Source organism: Momordica charantia, assembly GCF_013281855.1.
Source record: "Momordica charantia cultivar OHB3-1 chromosome 9 unlocalized genomic scaffold, Mcharantia_2.0 BLBB01000009.1, whole genome shotgun sequence".
In the NCBI taxonomy this organism is placed as follows: Eukaryota; Viridiplantae; Streptophyta; class Magnoliopsida; order Cucurbitales; family Cucurbitaceae; genus Momordica; species Momordica charantia.
Window position 1 is genome coordinate 23,592,174 of NW_028275167.1, and position 15,752 is coordinate 23,607,925.

At 38.4% G+C, this 15,752-nt stretch overlaps 1 protein-coding gene across 6 annotated transcripts; it reads right to left on the reverse strand.

Moving 5' to 3' along the window:
- Window positions 1-609: 609 nt before the first annotated feature.
- Window positions 610-13,176, reverse strand: EMB1895 (ARM repeat superfamily protein). Of its 6 annotated transcripts, XM_022302084.2 has the most exons (10): window positions 12,939-13,176; window positions 12,740-12,854; window positions 12,522-12,659; window positions 12,302-12,441; window positions 11,573-12,018; window positions 5,608-5,790; window positions 3,749-3,856; window positions 3,442-3,645; window positions 1,477-3,359; window positions 610-1,360 (listed from the first exon to the last, which is right to left on the reverse strand). In XM_022302084.2, exons 4-10 carry the CDS (start codon window positions 12,375-12,377, stop codon window positions 799-801), a joined length of 3,462 nt encoding a protein of 1,153 aa, XP_022157776.1. In that variant the 5' UTR covers window positions 12,378-12,441; window positions 12,522-12,659; window positions 12,740-12,854; window positions 12,939-13,176; the 3' UTR covers window positions 610-798. The 6 variants fall into 6 exon arrangements, with proteins under 6 accessions (XP_022157776.1, XP_087973829.1, XP_022157779.1 ...); XM_088117703.1 differs by having other exon boundaries at window positions 12,302-12,544; XM_022302087.2 differs by having other exon boundaries at window positions 12,522-12,544; window positions 12,740-13,176.
- Window positions 13,177-15,752: the final 2,576 nt, after the last annotated feature.

The following is a 15,752-nucleotide window of genomic DNA, read 5'->3' on the forward strand; positions in this document are numbered from 1 at the left end:
ATAAATTTAGAGCATGAATTATGTCACTTAAAAAGAGGAAAAATAAAAATGTATTTTAATTCTTATGAATTAAATTGGGAAGATTAGTTACAAGAAGTCATTGAATAAATAGTAATCTAAGGCAAAATAATTGTAAATATAGCCAAATCATTAATTTAGCGGTTAAGACACCCTACTCATTTCTTTAAAGTCGAAGGTTCAATCTCATGTCTCCAAATTTATTGTACTAAACAAAAATTTAAGTTCGATCTAAATAAAAATATACGAAAAATAAAAAAAGAACTCGTAAATATAGCATCGCACATCTATCCACGATAGACTAAAAAATGATATATAAAATGAGAGATTTGACTCCCTAATGGAATCTTATTATGACATTATTAACACAAAAGCTAACGGCTCTATTGGTGGAGGATCAAAGTAGCCAATTAAAGACCCTTTCGATTTTGTTTTAAGTTTTATGTCTCGCAATTTATTCAACACATTTTCAAATTTATTGAAAACACATTTGAATTATTAACCCAAATTAAAAAAAAAAATTAAAAACTATTTCTTTCCTTGAAGTTTTTAAATTTTGACTTAGATTTTGAAATGTTCTTAAAGGGTAGATAGCAAAACAAAGAAATGCCCATATTTATAAGCTTAATGTTTACGACAAAACCAAAAATAAAATAATCATCAAGTAATTACACTATTAAAGAAAAAAAAACAAAAATAATTAAACAAAAACTACTCAAACTAACTACATCAAATATATAAATCATTAAATTAAAATCAAGAGGGAAGCCCAATGCAAAATCACCCAACCAATGGAAGTTGATGGATAGTAAATAATGGTCCAAAATTCAAAGGGAGGAGGCTCCACAAAGACCCCTCACTATCAACACAGCAGCTATACCATTTGATTCTATAACAACCAACAGGAAAACTAGACACATCAAGCAAGCAATTTGAGAATCCTTGCCCTTTCTCATCTGGTTCAAACTGCACAAACACTTCTACTACCCTCTCGGTTGTGCGAGAACTCGAGGTTCCACGCTTGCCAACATCGGCCTCGTTTTTGCTCAACTCGGTCACATAATGGAACAGTTTGTTCTGCATTGCTACCATGTCGTCGTTCTCCCAAGCTTCACAAGCTTGCTGTTTTGGTTCGTTGTTCTCGCCGGTGTGCCTCGGTTCCTGAAAGGATAATCCACAATACAAAATGCAGTACATCTTGGTTATTTGAACTGATGTATTCGGCGGGATGTTTCTCAGTTGAAGACAAAGATTTAATGATAGGTGGAAGCCGAATGGGATAGATATTCCATCCGGTTTACGAGCATCCGTAGAGGCAAAGAGGTCGGACCCAACGCAAGGCCTGAAATTTGAAATCAATTCCAGAACTCAGGTGAGTGAATTGAATGAAAATAAATACTCCAACCGCTAACCTACTAGAAGGAAATAAAAACTATAAGAGAAAACAACTCCGTATACCTTACACAAAAGAAGTACTTGGGCACTCGGAATGGAATGCTCATCCACCGCGTAAGAATGTTCGATAAAAACTGCATGCCATTCTTGATAACCTGGAGAAGTGTCCCCTCATTCGTTCCATTCGATTTGCTCTGCAAACCGACGACCTCGGAAACAGCATAACTACAGAGAGCAAAAATGTCTCTTATTTCATATCCCACATCTAACATTTGGCTTCTTGAGGGCAAACGCAAGCAGTTATTTGGTCCACCAGTGATCTCGAAAAGCTGTAGAAGGATCTTACTTGTTTCACTGTCCACCAACCACAACTTACCAACCAGATTTTGAATGAGTTCAGCATGTAAATTAGTTCTGAAATCTTCCACATTTTCAGTCATTAGAGTTGTAGCCAAGTTTGGAACATGAAAGGCAAAACCAGTACAGAAGGCCAACAGAGAGCAATTCAATGCAAGGGCTGAAATAACGTTTGAACTCTTGGTGTCTATTCCAATAAAAGATGTTACAATCAGATCCAATTCGTGGGACAACCTCTCTATCAATAAAGATAATTTGCTAAATTCTTTCATAGTTTCGTGGATGGCAACAGTATCAACTGTCCCAAGCTTAACATAGTCACTACTGTTGCAATATGATATGTTTTCCAACAGCTTAAGTATGCTCCTCACATTTCCTAAAACCCTAGCTCTTAATGACAAAAACCATCTCTGGAAACAAAATGCTCGAACCGGTGAAACAGCAGCCGCCTTTAAGGTCTCACCTGAAGAGCAAAGACACTGGTGGGCCTCCAAAAGCTTGTCGTAGTAAATGGCCTCAGTGATACTCCCAGCTTGATGTTGGTTTATTGGTTCTTCAGTGGAAAACATATCTAAAATCATTTCCTTCTCTAACCAGTTAGCCAAACCAGAACCATATTGTGGTAACAGCAGTAAGTGGATTTTTCTCTCCGCAAGAGCAAACTGAAACAAAGATTTCAACCAGCAATGGAAGATATCAGACTGAACCTTCAACACTAAATGGCCGAAAATCAAGGTGGCAGCAAACCACGATCCATGACATGCTGCGTGTCTCCCAGCTTTGTAAGTAGGCCATTCATCCCCATCCTTTAGCAACTTGTTTGCACACTCGAGCGTAAGAATCTCGTTTTCAGTTAAATCTTCACAAAAAGTAAAACATGGAAACCTGTCAATATTCCAAGTACTAAAATCCTCAGTTATCCTGCAACTCAAAATGAATTTACAGTTCAATAGCAAGGAGTAGGTCATGCAAGTATGGCGACTGAACAAATAGCTTTTGCACACACTGTTGACCATTAGTTTCACCTTGTCAAATATTTCAGGGGTGATGGAGACAACTTGACCAATGTAACCAATGCAGATTGCCACAAGTCCATATAGAATGAATGCAAATCTCAAGCTGATATCATTCTTTTTGTCTCCTTCAAAGTTCATATCTGTTTGTTGGCTATCACTGAAATCTTCATATATATCCATAAATAATTTAACAGTCAAACATATTCTATCCAAAAGCAAAATCCACAGGTCTGAATGTTCTCTTACAATGAGCAGGAGAAGGTTTAGCAGCCCTTTAATTTCTTGAAACACTTCAGACTTTGACTGAGAAAGATCTACTAACATCTTTCCTAATGATGCAATTTGATCCATGATTAGTGAAATAACCTTTGATGGCAACAAAGAGAACGAACGACCTCCTGATTCTACTTCCATTTGTCCAGAAAGTTTTAATGATAAATTCACCAAGGTATGGACAGCAAGGAGGCTCTTTAACTTCATTGGAGATCGGGCTGCACTCTCCACAGCTGTTACCAGTTTAGAGTATTCGTTTGCATCCAAAAAAGAAGGATTTGGCAGCACATCGAAAAGAATCTGCAACTTATCCATTGTGATTCAATATATTTCAAGATCAAAATTTAAAATACAAGTTCATCCATGTAAGCTCAGGAATGACCTTTTGCAACAGTCGTAAAACATCGCAATGCAAAGTAGTTGGAAGCATGTCTTCATCTAGTGCATTGACTAAAACCCTGATCGTACATGCCATATTAGTAAACTGACATGCTCCTTTCATGAAAATAAAATGCAAACATCTTAAGGATGTTTCTTGCACACGCACAGACTTTTTGTTGCTAAGAAATGAGCAAAGCAATTGCACCTGCGTCGGGACATCAGAAAAAAGTAACAATATTCCTATTAAGATTAAGAAGACCACAATCCTAAATGTCAAAAACCAACCACCATCTGTGTAGAATAGTTACCTGCTCAGAACTAATAAATATTGACATGGAAGCCAGTTTGGATAGTGAAAATAACATTGCAACCAAAAAATCCTCTTCACAAGAGTCTGAGGTGAGCTCAAGTCCAGCCTAAAACAATTAGATAGTTGAACCAAGTCAGAGAATATAATTTTGAAATGCAAAGTCATAATCAGCACAGTGATATATTTTCTATGCATGTGGATTTTTTAGCCAAAAGTATCTAATTGAAGTTCAAAGAAATACGAGCATCAACACTAGAAAAGTAACTCTGGAAATCAATAATGATACATTCTAGTCCATGTATTTACTGGATTTATCATTAAAACTTTTTCCATCGCTGAAGCAGAGATCTAATCTGACGTATGAATTAGTATCGAAGTTAGTACCCGTATGTTTTTGTCCAAGAAGGCTGTTGAACTTGGGACCCTGGTTCTTCATATTTCGTTAAGGAAAAGTAGAGCAACTTGCTGTAAATGGATGTCCTAGGTTTGTACCTCTTTTTTTAGATAAGAAGTCCTAGGTTTGTATCTCAAGTTAAAACCGCTACAAAATTGAGCTTAATATTGGAAAAAGGACACTCTGCGTGTACTTGCTAAAAAGGAACCCGGTGGAAAAAATTAAAATCAATCAAGTTAGGTTGAAAGAGAAGTGAAGAATTTCACTAAAGGAGGTGGTTAAGGAGCTGAGCCTTTGGAGACAATAAGACTTGATGGTTAAAGGAGCGAATGGCTACACTACTTTCTTCCATAAAATTATCGATCACAGGACAAAGAAAATAATTTCATAGATCATTTTGTCTTTAGTTCCATGAATAACCTTGTGATAGAGAGACGTTGAACAGGAGTTCTATTTTTTTTAAAATTCACCAAGTTTTACACAAAGGGTAATGAAGAAAAGGTTGTCCTGGAAGGGCTGTAGTGCAAACCAATTTCCAAGACCTATAAGACCTGGTTCGAAAGGCCCTTTGAAGGGTGTGAAATTTTTAAGGCAGCACATAATCTCGGCTTTAGATAAACCCCAGGCTGAATGTGTATATTTAAAGAGTTTATGGAAAAGAAGAAAACGGGTCTTGGGACATCCTCAAAAGGATTTATTAAAGCTGTTCCATGTTTCTTTTACCATAGTAAATTGTTATTATTATGTCCAATTAGAGTGCTTTCCTATGATCTCCTCCGGCTTGGGCGGACCCTTTATTCTTTTCTTGTAACCTTTTGCTTGGACTGAAAGATTTTTTCTTTTTTCATTTTTTTCAGATTTTTTCTTTTTTCATTTTTCTTTTTTAAACGAGAAACACGGCTTTCATTGAGAGAAAATGAAAGAATATACAACTCCACAAGATATGGTTAAGATCCTCATAAGCTTGGAGTGAACAATTTCATCTTATCCACAATTTTTTTTTAATAAAAGAAAATAATAAATACTGAAGTTCTTAAGAGAATGTACTCGATTTAAGGTCAGCAATATAATATATATCTCCACCAATTTTCCCTTATGGGAAATATCCCATAGCCCTGCACAAGTCCCGAAAACTGTCTTTTTTTAATAGACTTTTTTAGGTTCAGTAGTAGGATCAGATCTAAGATATTGTCATTTGTATAACCAAACTGTCAAGCTCTCAACCAAATAAAATGCCCCTCAGTGTGTCAACTTGCACATTAATTTAAGGCATATACAAGTACTTCCAAGTTGAAACAAGTAAACATCATTTTGAACCAATTTTACACTCCCTCAACTTCAAGATGGCATGACATTTATGAAAATAATTGGACATACCACCTCTTTCAAAGCCATGTTAGGACTTGATTATCATCCCAAAAAAATATGCACTGTATTTGAATCCAAGATAAATCAGAAATAACCTTGTAGGCCATTTTTGCCATTGAATGTGAGCATCCCAACTTTGGTAACACTCGAGCTCCAGCCATTCTAATGGCCAAATTTGCAGACGGAGTCATTATATTAACCAACATCGTTAAGAAGACTTGTGCAAAGTCATCTGCTAACTCACCAATGCATGCTGCAGCAAATATAGATGCTTTTACCTGTAAGAACACAAAAACTTGTTCAAACACTTTGTGGAGGCAGGTATATTCAGAAAATCATGTGATCATGGAAAAAGTCTCCTCTCTTAAACAGGCATGTGTGAGGATTAGCCTCACTTTTGGTATTAAAATGATGAAAACAGCCCGCAGGAAAAACACACCCACCTATTCGAGAGGGTGGGCGTTCTCTCCCTTACAACCTTTCTACACTCAAAACAAGACTGATTCTCCCCAATCCCAAGACACCCTTCTAATACTCGTTGCCCTATTACAAAGCTAGGCCCCACCCAAACCGTTATTCCCTCACGCACGTCATTCTATTGTCCCTAGTACAATTCCCTTTCTGCCCCTCCTACGGTAAGTATTAACAATGAGAGGTCTAACAGCTTCCCCCCCTATTAGCTCCACCTTGTCCTCAACGGGGAAATCTGGGAATTGGTTCTGCATATCAAAGTATGATTCCCATGTGGCCTCTTCCTCCGGTAAGCCTTTCCAACTAATCAATGCTTCCTTCAAGCCTGTATCCCCATTGATCCCCGTAGCAAAAATCCCTTCAAGTTCTGCCCGCCACTCCCAATCTTTAGTCAATTGGTTTGGAATGGGTTGTACGGGTATGTTGGCATCCACTGCCTTTTTAATTTGGGAGACATGGAACACACGGTGAATAACTGCCTCCTCGGGTAATTCCAATTTGTAAGCCACTGTGCCAATTCTCTGCAGGATTCTATAGGGGCCAAATTATTTGGCAGCAAGTTTCTCATTCCGTCGCTTGGCCAATGATTTCTGACGGTATGGTCGAATTTTTAGGAAGACCTCATCGCCCACTTGAAACTCCACCTCACGGCGGTGAGTATCCGCGTGTTTTTTCATGTGGTTTTGTGTCTTTAGCAAATTCTCATTCAGCGCGGCTATGGCAGTGTCACGTTCAGCAAGCTGCTGATCTAAAGTGGCATTGGCTGTCTTCTGGCTGCCATAGGATAACAGTGGGGGTGGCGCGTGTCCATAGACGACTTGAAAAGGTGTGATACCCAACGAGCTATGAAAGGTGGTGTTGTACCAGTACTCCGCCCAAGAAAGCCACTGCCCCCACGTCTTAGGTGACTCGCTGCAAAAGCAACGTAGGTAAGTCTCGAGGCATTTATTCACTATCTCAGTCTGTCCATCCGTCTGCGGATGGTAAGCTCTGCTTCTCTTCAGCTTGGTACCTTGGATCTGGAAGAGTTCCGTCCAAGAGTGACTGAGAAAGACTTTGTCATGATCGGAGATAATGGATTAAGAGAATCCATGAAGTCGCACCACTTCCCGAATAAAAACTGCAGCCACGGCTTTGGTAGTGAAAGGATGGTTGAGGGGGATAAAATGAGCATATTTTCTCAACCGATCAACCACGACAAATATTGTGTCATGTCCCTGAGATTTTGGCAATCCCTCGACGAAGTCCATAGTAATGTCCTCCCAAATCCGCTCAGGGATGGCCAACGGTTGAAGTAATCCGGCTAATGCAACGGATAGGGACTTGTTTCTTTGGCAAACATAGCATTCTTCTACAAAGCGCTTCACATAAGCTTTCATACCTTGCCAATATAACTCCCCTGTAATTCTCTTATAAGCCCTCAAGAATCCCGAATGTCCTCCTAAGATGGAGTTGTGGTATAGGTGCAAAATAGCAGCCTTCAAGGTTGAATGGCTAGAGATCACCATTCGATTCTTGTAGTAGAGCACTCCATGTTGCAAACTATAGTGAGGCTTCGGTTCTGTTCTTTCTCTCAACTCAGCGATGATCTTGGATAGCTCGGGATCTGTCTGCACCTCAGCTTTCAATAACTCAACATCTAATAGAGAGGGCACGGTCATGACAGCTAAGTGAGGGCCGATGGGCATGCGGGACAAGGCGTCAACTGCCTTATTTTCAAGGCCCGGTTTGTACTGTATCTCGAAGTCGTATCCAAGCAGTTTGGAAACCCATTGTTGATACTCGGGCTGCACAATCCGTTGCTCCAACAGATATTTCAAGGCTTGTTGATCCGTCCGCAACACAAACCTTTTCCCCAACAGATAAGGTCGCCATTTTTGGATAGCAAGAGTAACGGCCATCAACTTTCGTTCATACACGGATTAGGCTTGTCCCTGTCTTGAGAGTGTGTGGCTGAAGAAGGCGATAGGACGTTGCTCTTGCATTAGGACGGCCCCTAAGCCTGTTCCTGACGCATCAGTCTCGATAACAAAAGGCAAGTTGAAATCTGGAAGGGCCAACACGGGTAAGGTCACCATTGCCATTTTTAGCTTCTGAAAAGCTTTGGTTGCCTGCTCACTACATTCAAAGGCATCTTTCTTGAGGAGTTGAGTGAGTGGCGCTGCCAAGCTCCCATAATTCAGCACGAACTTGCGGTAATACCCCGTTAAGCCAAGGAATCCTAGTAGTTCTCACAAGTTGGTAGGAAGGGGCCACTAGAGCATAGCTCTTATTTTCTCAGGGTCCGCCTCCACACCTTCTGCAGAAACCCAATGGCCCAGATATTCGACTCTCTTGTGCAAAATAGCACTTCTTGAGATTGGTATAACGAGTGATCTCGCAAGAGATTGAAAACCTTTACCAGTCAAGTGAGTAATATGGGATGATAAATCTGGATTGTAAATCAGAATGTCATCAAAAAGACTAAGACAAACTTACGTAGGAAAGGCCGGAATACTTGGTTCATTAGAGCTTGGAATGTTGCAGGAGCGTTGGTTAGCCCAAATGGCATGACCAGAAACTCATAGTGGCCTTCATGCGTCCTAAACGCTATTTTTTGGACATCCCCCGGAGCCATCTGAATCTGGTGGTAACCAGATTTCAAGTCAATCTTGGAATAACTGCGCGAACCGTGAAGCTCATCCAACAATTCATCGATCACTAGGATTGGGAATTTGTCCGACACCGTAACATTGTTCAAGGACCTATAATCGACACAGAACCGCCAGCTTCCATCTTTCTTTTTCACCAATATGACCGGGCTGGAATAAGGGCTCACGCTTGGCTGTATTAGGCTATTAGCCCCTTTTGGATCATCTCCCCTATCATTTTTTCAATCTCCGTCTTCTGCACATGTGCATAACGGTATGGCCTTACATTAACTGGGGCCACTCGTTCCTGAATCTGAATTCTATGATCAATGGCGCGTTGAGGGGGCATCTGTTCTGTACTTTGAAAGATATCTCGATATTCATCCAAAAGCTGATGGACTTCTGTCGAGAGATGCACATCCCTGACCTCCATTTCTTCCAATTGTCCTGCTCCTTGAGCCGTTAGAGCCTGCAGCTCCACAACGTACCTCTCATCCGTGTCTTGCCAAGATCTGGAGAGACGTTTTAGGGACACCTCCAAACGTGCTAAAGTTGGATCCCCTCGCAAGGTGATCTTCTTGTCTCCTCGTATAAACGACATCGTTAACGCTGGCCAATCCGTTTCCATCTTGCCCATGGATTGGAGCTATTTCATTTCTAGAATCACATCTAAGTCATTCAATTCAATCGGAAGAAAATCCTCGACTATAGTCACTTCAGGTAGCTCTAACACTACGCCACAACAAACTCTCTGACCCTTGACAGCCATCCCTGTCCCTGTGATAATGCCATAGTTAAACGTGTCCGATTGAGTAATCTCTAGCTCCTTCACTAACTTAAGAGAGATGAAGTTCTGGGTGGCTCCGCAGTCTAGGAGAACCACCACCTCGCAACCCTTCACGTCCCCTTAAGCTTAATCATTCCAGGGGTTGTCAATCCCATGATGGTGTTCAGACGGCACATCACCGATTTTCCCTTCTCCTTAGTACAATTCGGCTCAACCACATCAGGCTCTACTTCTTCCATTTCCATCTCATCCCCATCGTGTACTACAATTATGCGCAGTTGCTGATTTTTGCAATGGTACCCCATAGTGTATTTCTCTTCACATTTGAAACAGAGCCCCTTCTCCCTTGTTTTCGATATTCTTCCTCAGTAAGGCGTTTGTAGGTGGGCACCTTCTTCGCCATTGCTGTCGCACTCGAGGTTGCCACCGTTCTCGGCTTACTTGCTAAGGTGACCGTATGAGTAGCGTGGGTCTCTGCTGGTTTCGATATCGCTTTCCCCCCTATGGCATTGATCTTCGCATTCCGGTCAATTGTTCCTTCCCCTACTTCTTAGACTGCTGCAGCAATGTCCTCAACAAGTTGGGCCCGACACATTATCTGGTCTATCCCTGTGGGCTCTGTAGCTAAGACCTTAGTGCTAATTACTGGATCCAGCTCATTAAGGTCTGTCCCTGTGGGCTCTGTAGCTAAGACCTCAGCGCTAATTACGGGATCCAACTCTTGAGGAAGGCGGATTCCAGAACCTCATCCGATAGTTGAGGCAGGGGTGCTGAGAGGGCTTCAAACGCCTCCTGGTACTCAGTCACACTTCCTTCTTGTTTGATCGTTAACAGCTTCGCCAGTTGCCGGCCTTCTTTGGATCTCCGAAAACGATCCAGCAAACGAGTTTTCAGGTTCCCCATCCAGTGAAGCGGTCCCTGTTCTCATGCCATCTATACCAAGCCAATGCGACTCCATCGAAACTTATCACGGACACAATTAATTTCTCCATTTATGAATCTCAAAGTATCTTTCAGCATGAAACAACCAAGAGTCAAGTTCCTTACCTGTGAAAATCGGCATCTCGACTTGCTTGAATTTGTTTCGATCGGTCCCCTGGTCATTAATCTGAATCACTCGTGAAGTATCGGCCATTTGTTTGTTCTTCAATGCCGAAGTTTCTTCAAGTTGCGGAAGTGACGGAGAGTTCCCACCGATGATCTCCGACATAAAGCCCTCCAGCATCATCTGAATCCTTTCGCTCATCGCTCGCTGTTCTTCCACCTTCCCGCAGAGAGTGGTAATAGCTCCTTTAATATCGGAAATCTCCTTTTCTGTTGCCTCACATCGCGATTCCAACTCCCTCACCATCATTGTCGATCGTTAATACCAGTATTGAGCTCGCTTTGATACCAATTTGTGAGGATTAGCCTCACTTTTAGTACTAAAATGATGAAAACAGCCCGCAAGCGATACAGAGCCGACCCACCTATTCGAGAGGGTGGGCATTCTCTCCCTTACAACCTTTCTACACTCAAAACAAGACTGATTCTCCCCAATCCCAAGACACCCTTCTAATACTCATTGCCCTATTACAAAGCTGGGCCCCACCCAAACCGTTATTCCCTCACGAACGTCATTCTATTGTCCCTAGTACAATTCCCTTTATGCCCCTCATACGGTAAGTATTAACAATGGGGGGTCTAACAGCATGCCCACCACATATAACTAAAATTGGGTCTGGCTTTTCAATAACATATACACTTCGTTAAATTCTGAATAATCCAACACACAGTAAATCATTACACCAAAAATGATATTGTTGAAGACAACATAACACTTGGTAGGTTAAGGTACGGGTAACCAACTTTGCATCAAGAGCATCGAGGGCATTTTACTAAATACTGATGATCCAAATTGTTATAGCCTACAGGAACGACATGTTTAGCATACCACTACTTTTGTTGGAGAATGAGTCTACCAAAAAATAAAAAGGAGAATCTATCTCTCACCGCAAACCATTCTATGCCAAATAAGAAACTCTTATTAAGGAAGAAAAAGGATGAAAGTTTTTCTTAAACATTCCTTCATCATAAGGGCATTTATATAATGATCCCTGTTGGATAGCATAAACTAAAATTGTCATAGAAAGATTACATGTGAGAAGATAAGAAAATGTATACGGCACTCACCTCTGAGATATGGGGAGATAACAGACTAGAAAGTATCAAATAACGTATCTGGGTACTGTCTTTTGCAAAATGCGCCCAACATCCAAATAGAACCAAAGCTAGTGCCCTAGACTCGGGATCCCCTCCATCAAGAACAACCTTCACTCTAGTCAGTAATTCATGGTGGTTTTGCACCCTGGCCTTTGAAAGAATTCCTTGATATTGTTTACTTCTCGTCTTGTCACGGCTGTAGAGCTCTGATAAGAATACCCTAACGACTGCATGTCTAATGTGCTTGTCATCAAACTTAAATGCCTCAGCAAGCCGTAAGAGAATTGTGTTGGAAAATAGCCTATCTTCCCAAGTAACAAGGTCAAACATATTATACACTGCTACATTTGGTTCTGGCTCTCTACTCCATTGCTGAAGTCGAGACCCAATCTGAAGTATGGCTTCAGCAGCTCGACCTGAATAATCACAAATTGCAAGTATTATTTTACATCAAGAAGTTGTTAATACATAACTACAAACCCAAACTAGAAATCAACGTTGTTTTTAGTTCAATGGAGATGCTCGACTGATGGGGAATCAAGTGAAAGGAATCTTATCTATCAGTAGTAAATCTTGCTTTTCTCCCATTAATTTACTCCCTCTCAAGTACGTGAATTATTGTTCTTTTGTCATCGGAATCAAAATTTCATTTCGCCACTTATCTAAAACCATGTGATCAAAGAATAGTCAGATGAACACCTGATTTCTTGGAACGAAGAGCCTTCTCTAGCTCAATACTCCATTCCATGGCACAAGCTGCAGCATTCCTCTCCATATTTGATGCAGATACCCAAAATAATAACAGTGCCACGCGAACATTCAGAACCCACAGACCCCACCTTTACAAAATCATTTCCAATTAGTCCATTCTAACCAAAGGAAGGGCAAAATTCGGCACCCAAATCTTCAGACTACGAACCTTGGTCGATACTGATTGTTGAACTACACGGATAAAACAGAACACCACGCAGATTAAGCGAACTCTCAATTAGGCAATCAACCGCCAATGAGAAGTAAACGAATGGCTCGCACTAGCAGGAAAAATAAACACAATCCCCTGTATTGTTCCGTGATCAAAATCTCCAACTAAGAGTAGCGGCAAAAAGCGAATAGGCGATAGAGAGAGAAAGCGCTTACCTTCTTAAACCCCAGAGCAACCTCCGACCGCCGCCGGCTAGACAACAGGGCTGGTGCTCAGTTTCGAACTGCCTCCCGCCACCCAACGAAGATGCTTATGCCTCCAGTCCAAATGCTGCCCAGGTCCTTGATTGAACCAGTAAATTTTTCGAATAAATAAAAAAAATACAAAATTACAATGGTTGGGATGGAATCGAACCTCCGAACTTCATGGAGTAAATAGTGTCTTTCACCAATTGAACTTGAATTTATACAGTAAATCAAGAGTTTATCGAATAAGCACTACCTTCGGAATCAAATTTTTTCCAATCCTATGATACAATACTATATGAAAAATAATGCTAAATTTGTTATCTCGTTTGCCACAACGTGACGAAGGGAGATGGGTGTCGGCGACAACAATGGCGGCGAGAGAGGTGGAGAAAAGGGCCTCAACGGCCGCGCTGCGGTTTTTGTTCTGCTTTTTCGGTTTGGTCCGCATAAATAAATTGGGACTTCGGTTTGGTCCGGTTCGGATATTTTCCGGTTTCAAGTAAACCGGGAAAACCGTTACTTTCGGTTTTTTAAATAAAAAGCCCAAATGTGCATTATTTTTAAATCAGTCCATTCTTCGAAACTTGACGACATGTATCTAGGGTTCGTTTAATAACCATTTAGTTTTTTGTTTTTGATTTTTGATTTTTAGTTTTTAAGAAACTGGCCAATTCAATTTTATGTTTTTTACCTTTTGAAATTCTATGTAAATTTTAAAAAAAAAATTTCAAAATTAGGTTTTTTTTTTCTTGATTTTTTTTTCTAATACTCAACTTTTTTTTCTTTCTCATATTTATCTCTAAATTTTTTTTCCACTATAAAACTTTTTTATTTCTAAATTTCTCTCTATAAACTTTATTTTTCTCTTTCTAAAATTTATATATATTTGGAATATTTATTGTTATTTGTCTCGTATTTCTTTTTTTTCTAATAGACCAATTTCATTTCTCTCTCTAAAAATTTAATATTTTTTCTAACTTTTTTTCTCTAAAATTTCGTATTTTATAACTTTTCTTTCTCTTCGTAATCTATTTTTCACCTCTAAAAATTATATTTTATTTTATCATTCAATTTTTTCTAACTTTTATTTATTGTTGTATTTATTTATTTTCTATAAAAATTATATTTTGAATCTTGTTTTTATCTCTAAATTTGTTTCCACTATAATTTTTCTCTTTCTTTATAATTTCTTTTTTTTTCTTTAACATATCTTTCCTTGACTTTATTTTTTCCTCTAAAATTTTTATCTTTTTGTCTTTTAACTTTTCTTTCACTATTTTTATTTATCTCTCTAAAATTTATCTTCCAAAAGTTTATTTACATCTCTATTTCCATGTCTCTATATTAGGGGAAGACAAAAATTTCCACAGGGTCGGGTCCCAAAAATAGAAAATGCATATCTCGACCTCGCCCCGTCCCCGTTCCCGATTCCATTTTTTAAATAATTACTAGGTATTTATTACACTTTTTTTATACTTAAATTCTAAGAATAATTAAAAACAATTATAAAACCGATAATTTTTCTCGAGAACATCTCAACCCAAGAACGAGGTGGAGACGGAGACTACAAATTTTCACGAGCCCGAGAACGGGGAAAGCATCATCCCTCCCACCTGTCATCTCTACTCTACATAAAATTTTCTCTCTTTATAATTTTTAATTTTCTAACTTTTTAGAAACAAAAAACTAAAAATGGTTACCAAACATAAAAACAGAAAACAAAAATGCAAACATATATGGTTTTTGTTTTTTAAAAACAGAAAATCAAAAACCAAAAACTAAAAACAAGAAAAACCAAAAACTAAAAACTAAAATGGTCATCAAACGGCCCTTAGGGCCGTTTATTTTTAGTTTTTGGTTTTTAGTTTTCTGTTTTTGAAAAATAAAAACCATATATGTTTGATAACAATTTTTTGTTTTTTGTTTTTAAAAAACAGCAAATCAAAACATGTTTGATAACCATTTTTAGTTTTTTATTTTTAAAGAAGTTAGAAAATTGAAAATACATATTAGAGGGAGAAAATTTTATGTAGGGTAGAGATGACAATAGTATGGGTGCGAGTGAGGATGTTCACCCCATTCTCGTGCTCGTGAAAATTTTTAGTCCCCGTCTCCACCTCATTCTTTTGTCCGAGAGATGTTCTCGATAAAAATTATCGGTTTTATAATTGTTTTTAATTATTTTTATAATTTAAGTATAAAAAAAGTGTAATAAATATATATATTAATTATTTAGAAAATGGAATTGGGGACGGGGACGGGGTTTTCCTATTTTTGGGGACCCGACCCTATGAATATAAATTTTAGAGCGATAAATAAAAAGAATTAGAAAAAAATAGTGAAAGAAAAGTTAAAGACAAAAAGAAAAAAAATTTAGAGAAAAAGAATAAAGTCGAGAGGAAAATATATGTTAAAGAAAAAAAAAGAAATTATAAAGAAAGAAAAAATTATAGTGGAAACAAATTTAGAGATAAAAACAAGATTCAAAATATAATTTTTAGAAAAAAAAATAAATACAAAGATAAATAAAAGTTACAGTGAAAGAAAATTGAACGATAAAATAAAATATAATTTTCAGAGGAAAAAATAGATTACAAAGAGAAAGAAAAGTTATAAACGATGAAATTTTAGAGAGAAAAAAGTTAGGAAAAATATTAAATATTTAGAGAGAGAAATGAAACTGGCATGTTAGAAAAAAAACAAAAATATATAAAAATTTGGAGAGGGACGAATAATAATAATTATTCAAAATATGAAAATTTTAGAGGGTGAAGAATAAAGTTTGTAAAGAGAAATTTTAGAAATAAAAAGATTTTAGAGTGAGGAATAAATTTTTTAGAGATAAACACGAGAAAGAAAGAAAAAAGTTGAGTATTAGAAGAAAAAAACAGTTTTTGAAAACAAAAACCTGTTTTTGAAATCTTTTTTTTTTAATTTTACATAGAATTTCAAAATCGCTTTTGAAAAGAAAAAAAAAAGC

What these genes read in the sequence shown, in the direction of transcription:
- EMB1895 (XM_088117703.1), bottom strand. Translation starts at nt 12,377, where the DNA reads ATGGAGAGGAATGCTGCAGCTTGTGCCATGGAATGGAGTATTGAGCTA. An exon ending in TATTTATTAGTTCTGAGCAG is followed by an intron (nt 3,646 to 3,748) that starts GTAACTATTCTA and finishes GTCCCGACGCAG; the next exon opens with GTGCAATTGCTTTGCTCATT. An exon ending in TTTTACGACTGTTGCAAAAG is followed by an intron (nt 3,360 to 3,441) that starts GTCATTCCTGAG and finishes GATAAGTTGCAG; the next exon opens with ATTCTTTTCGATGTGCTGCC.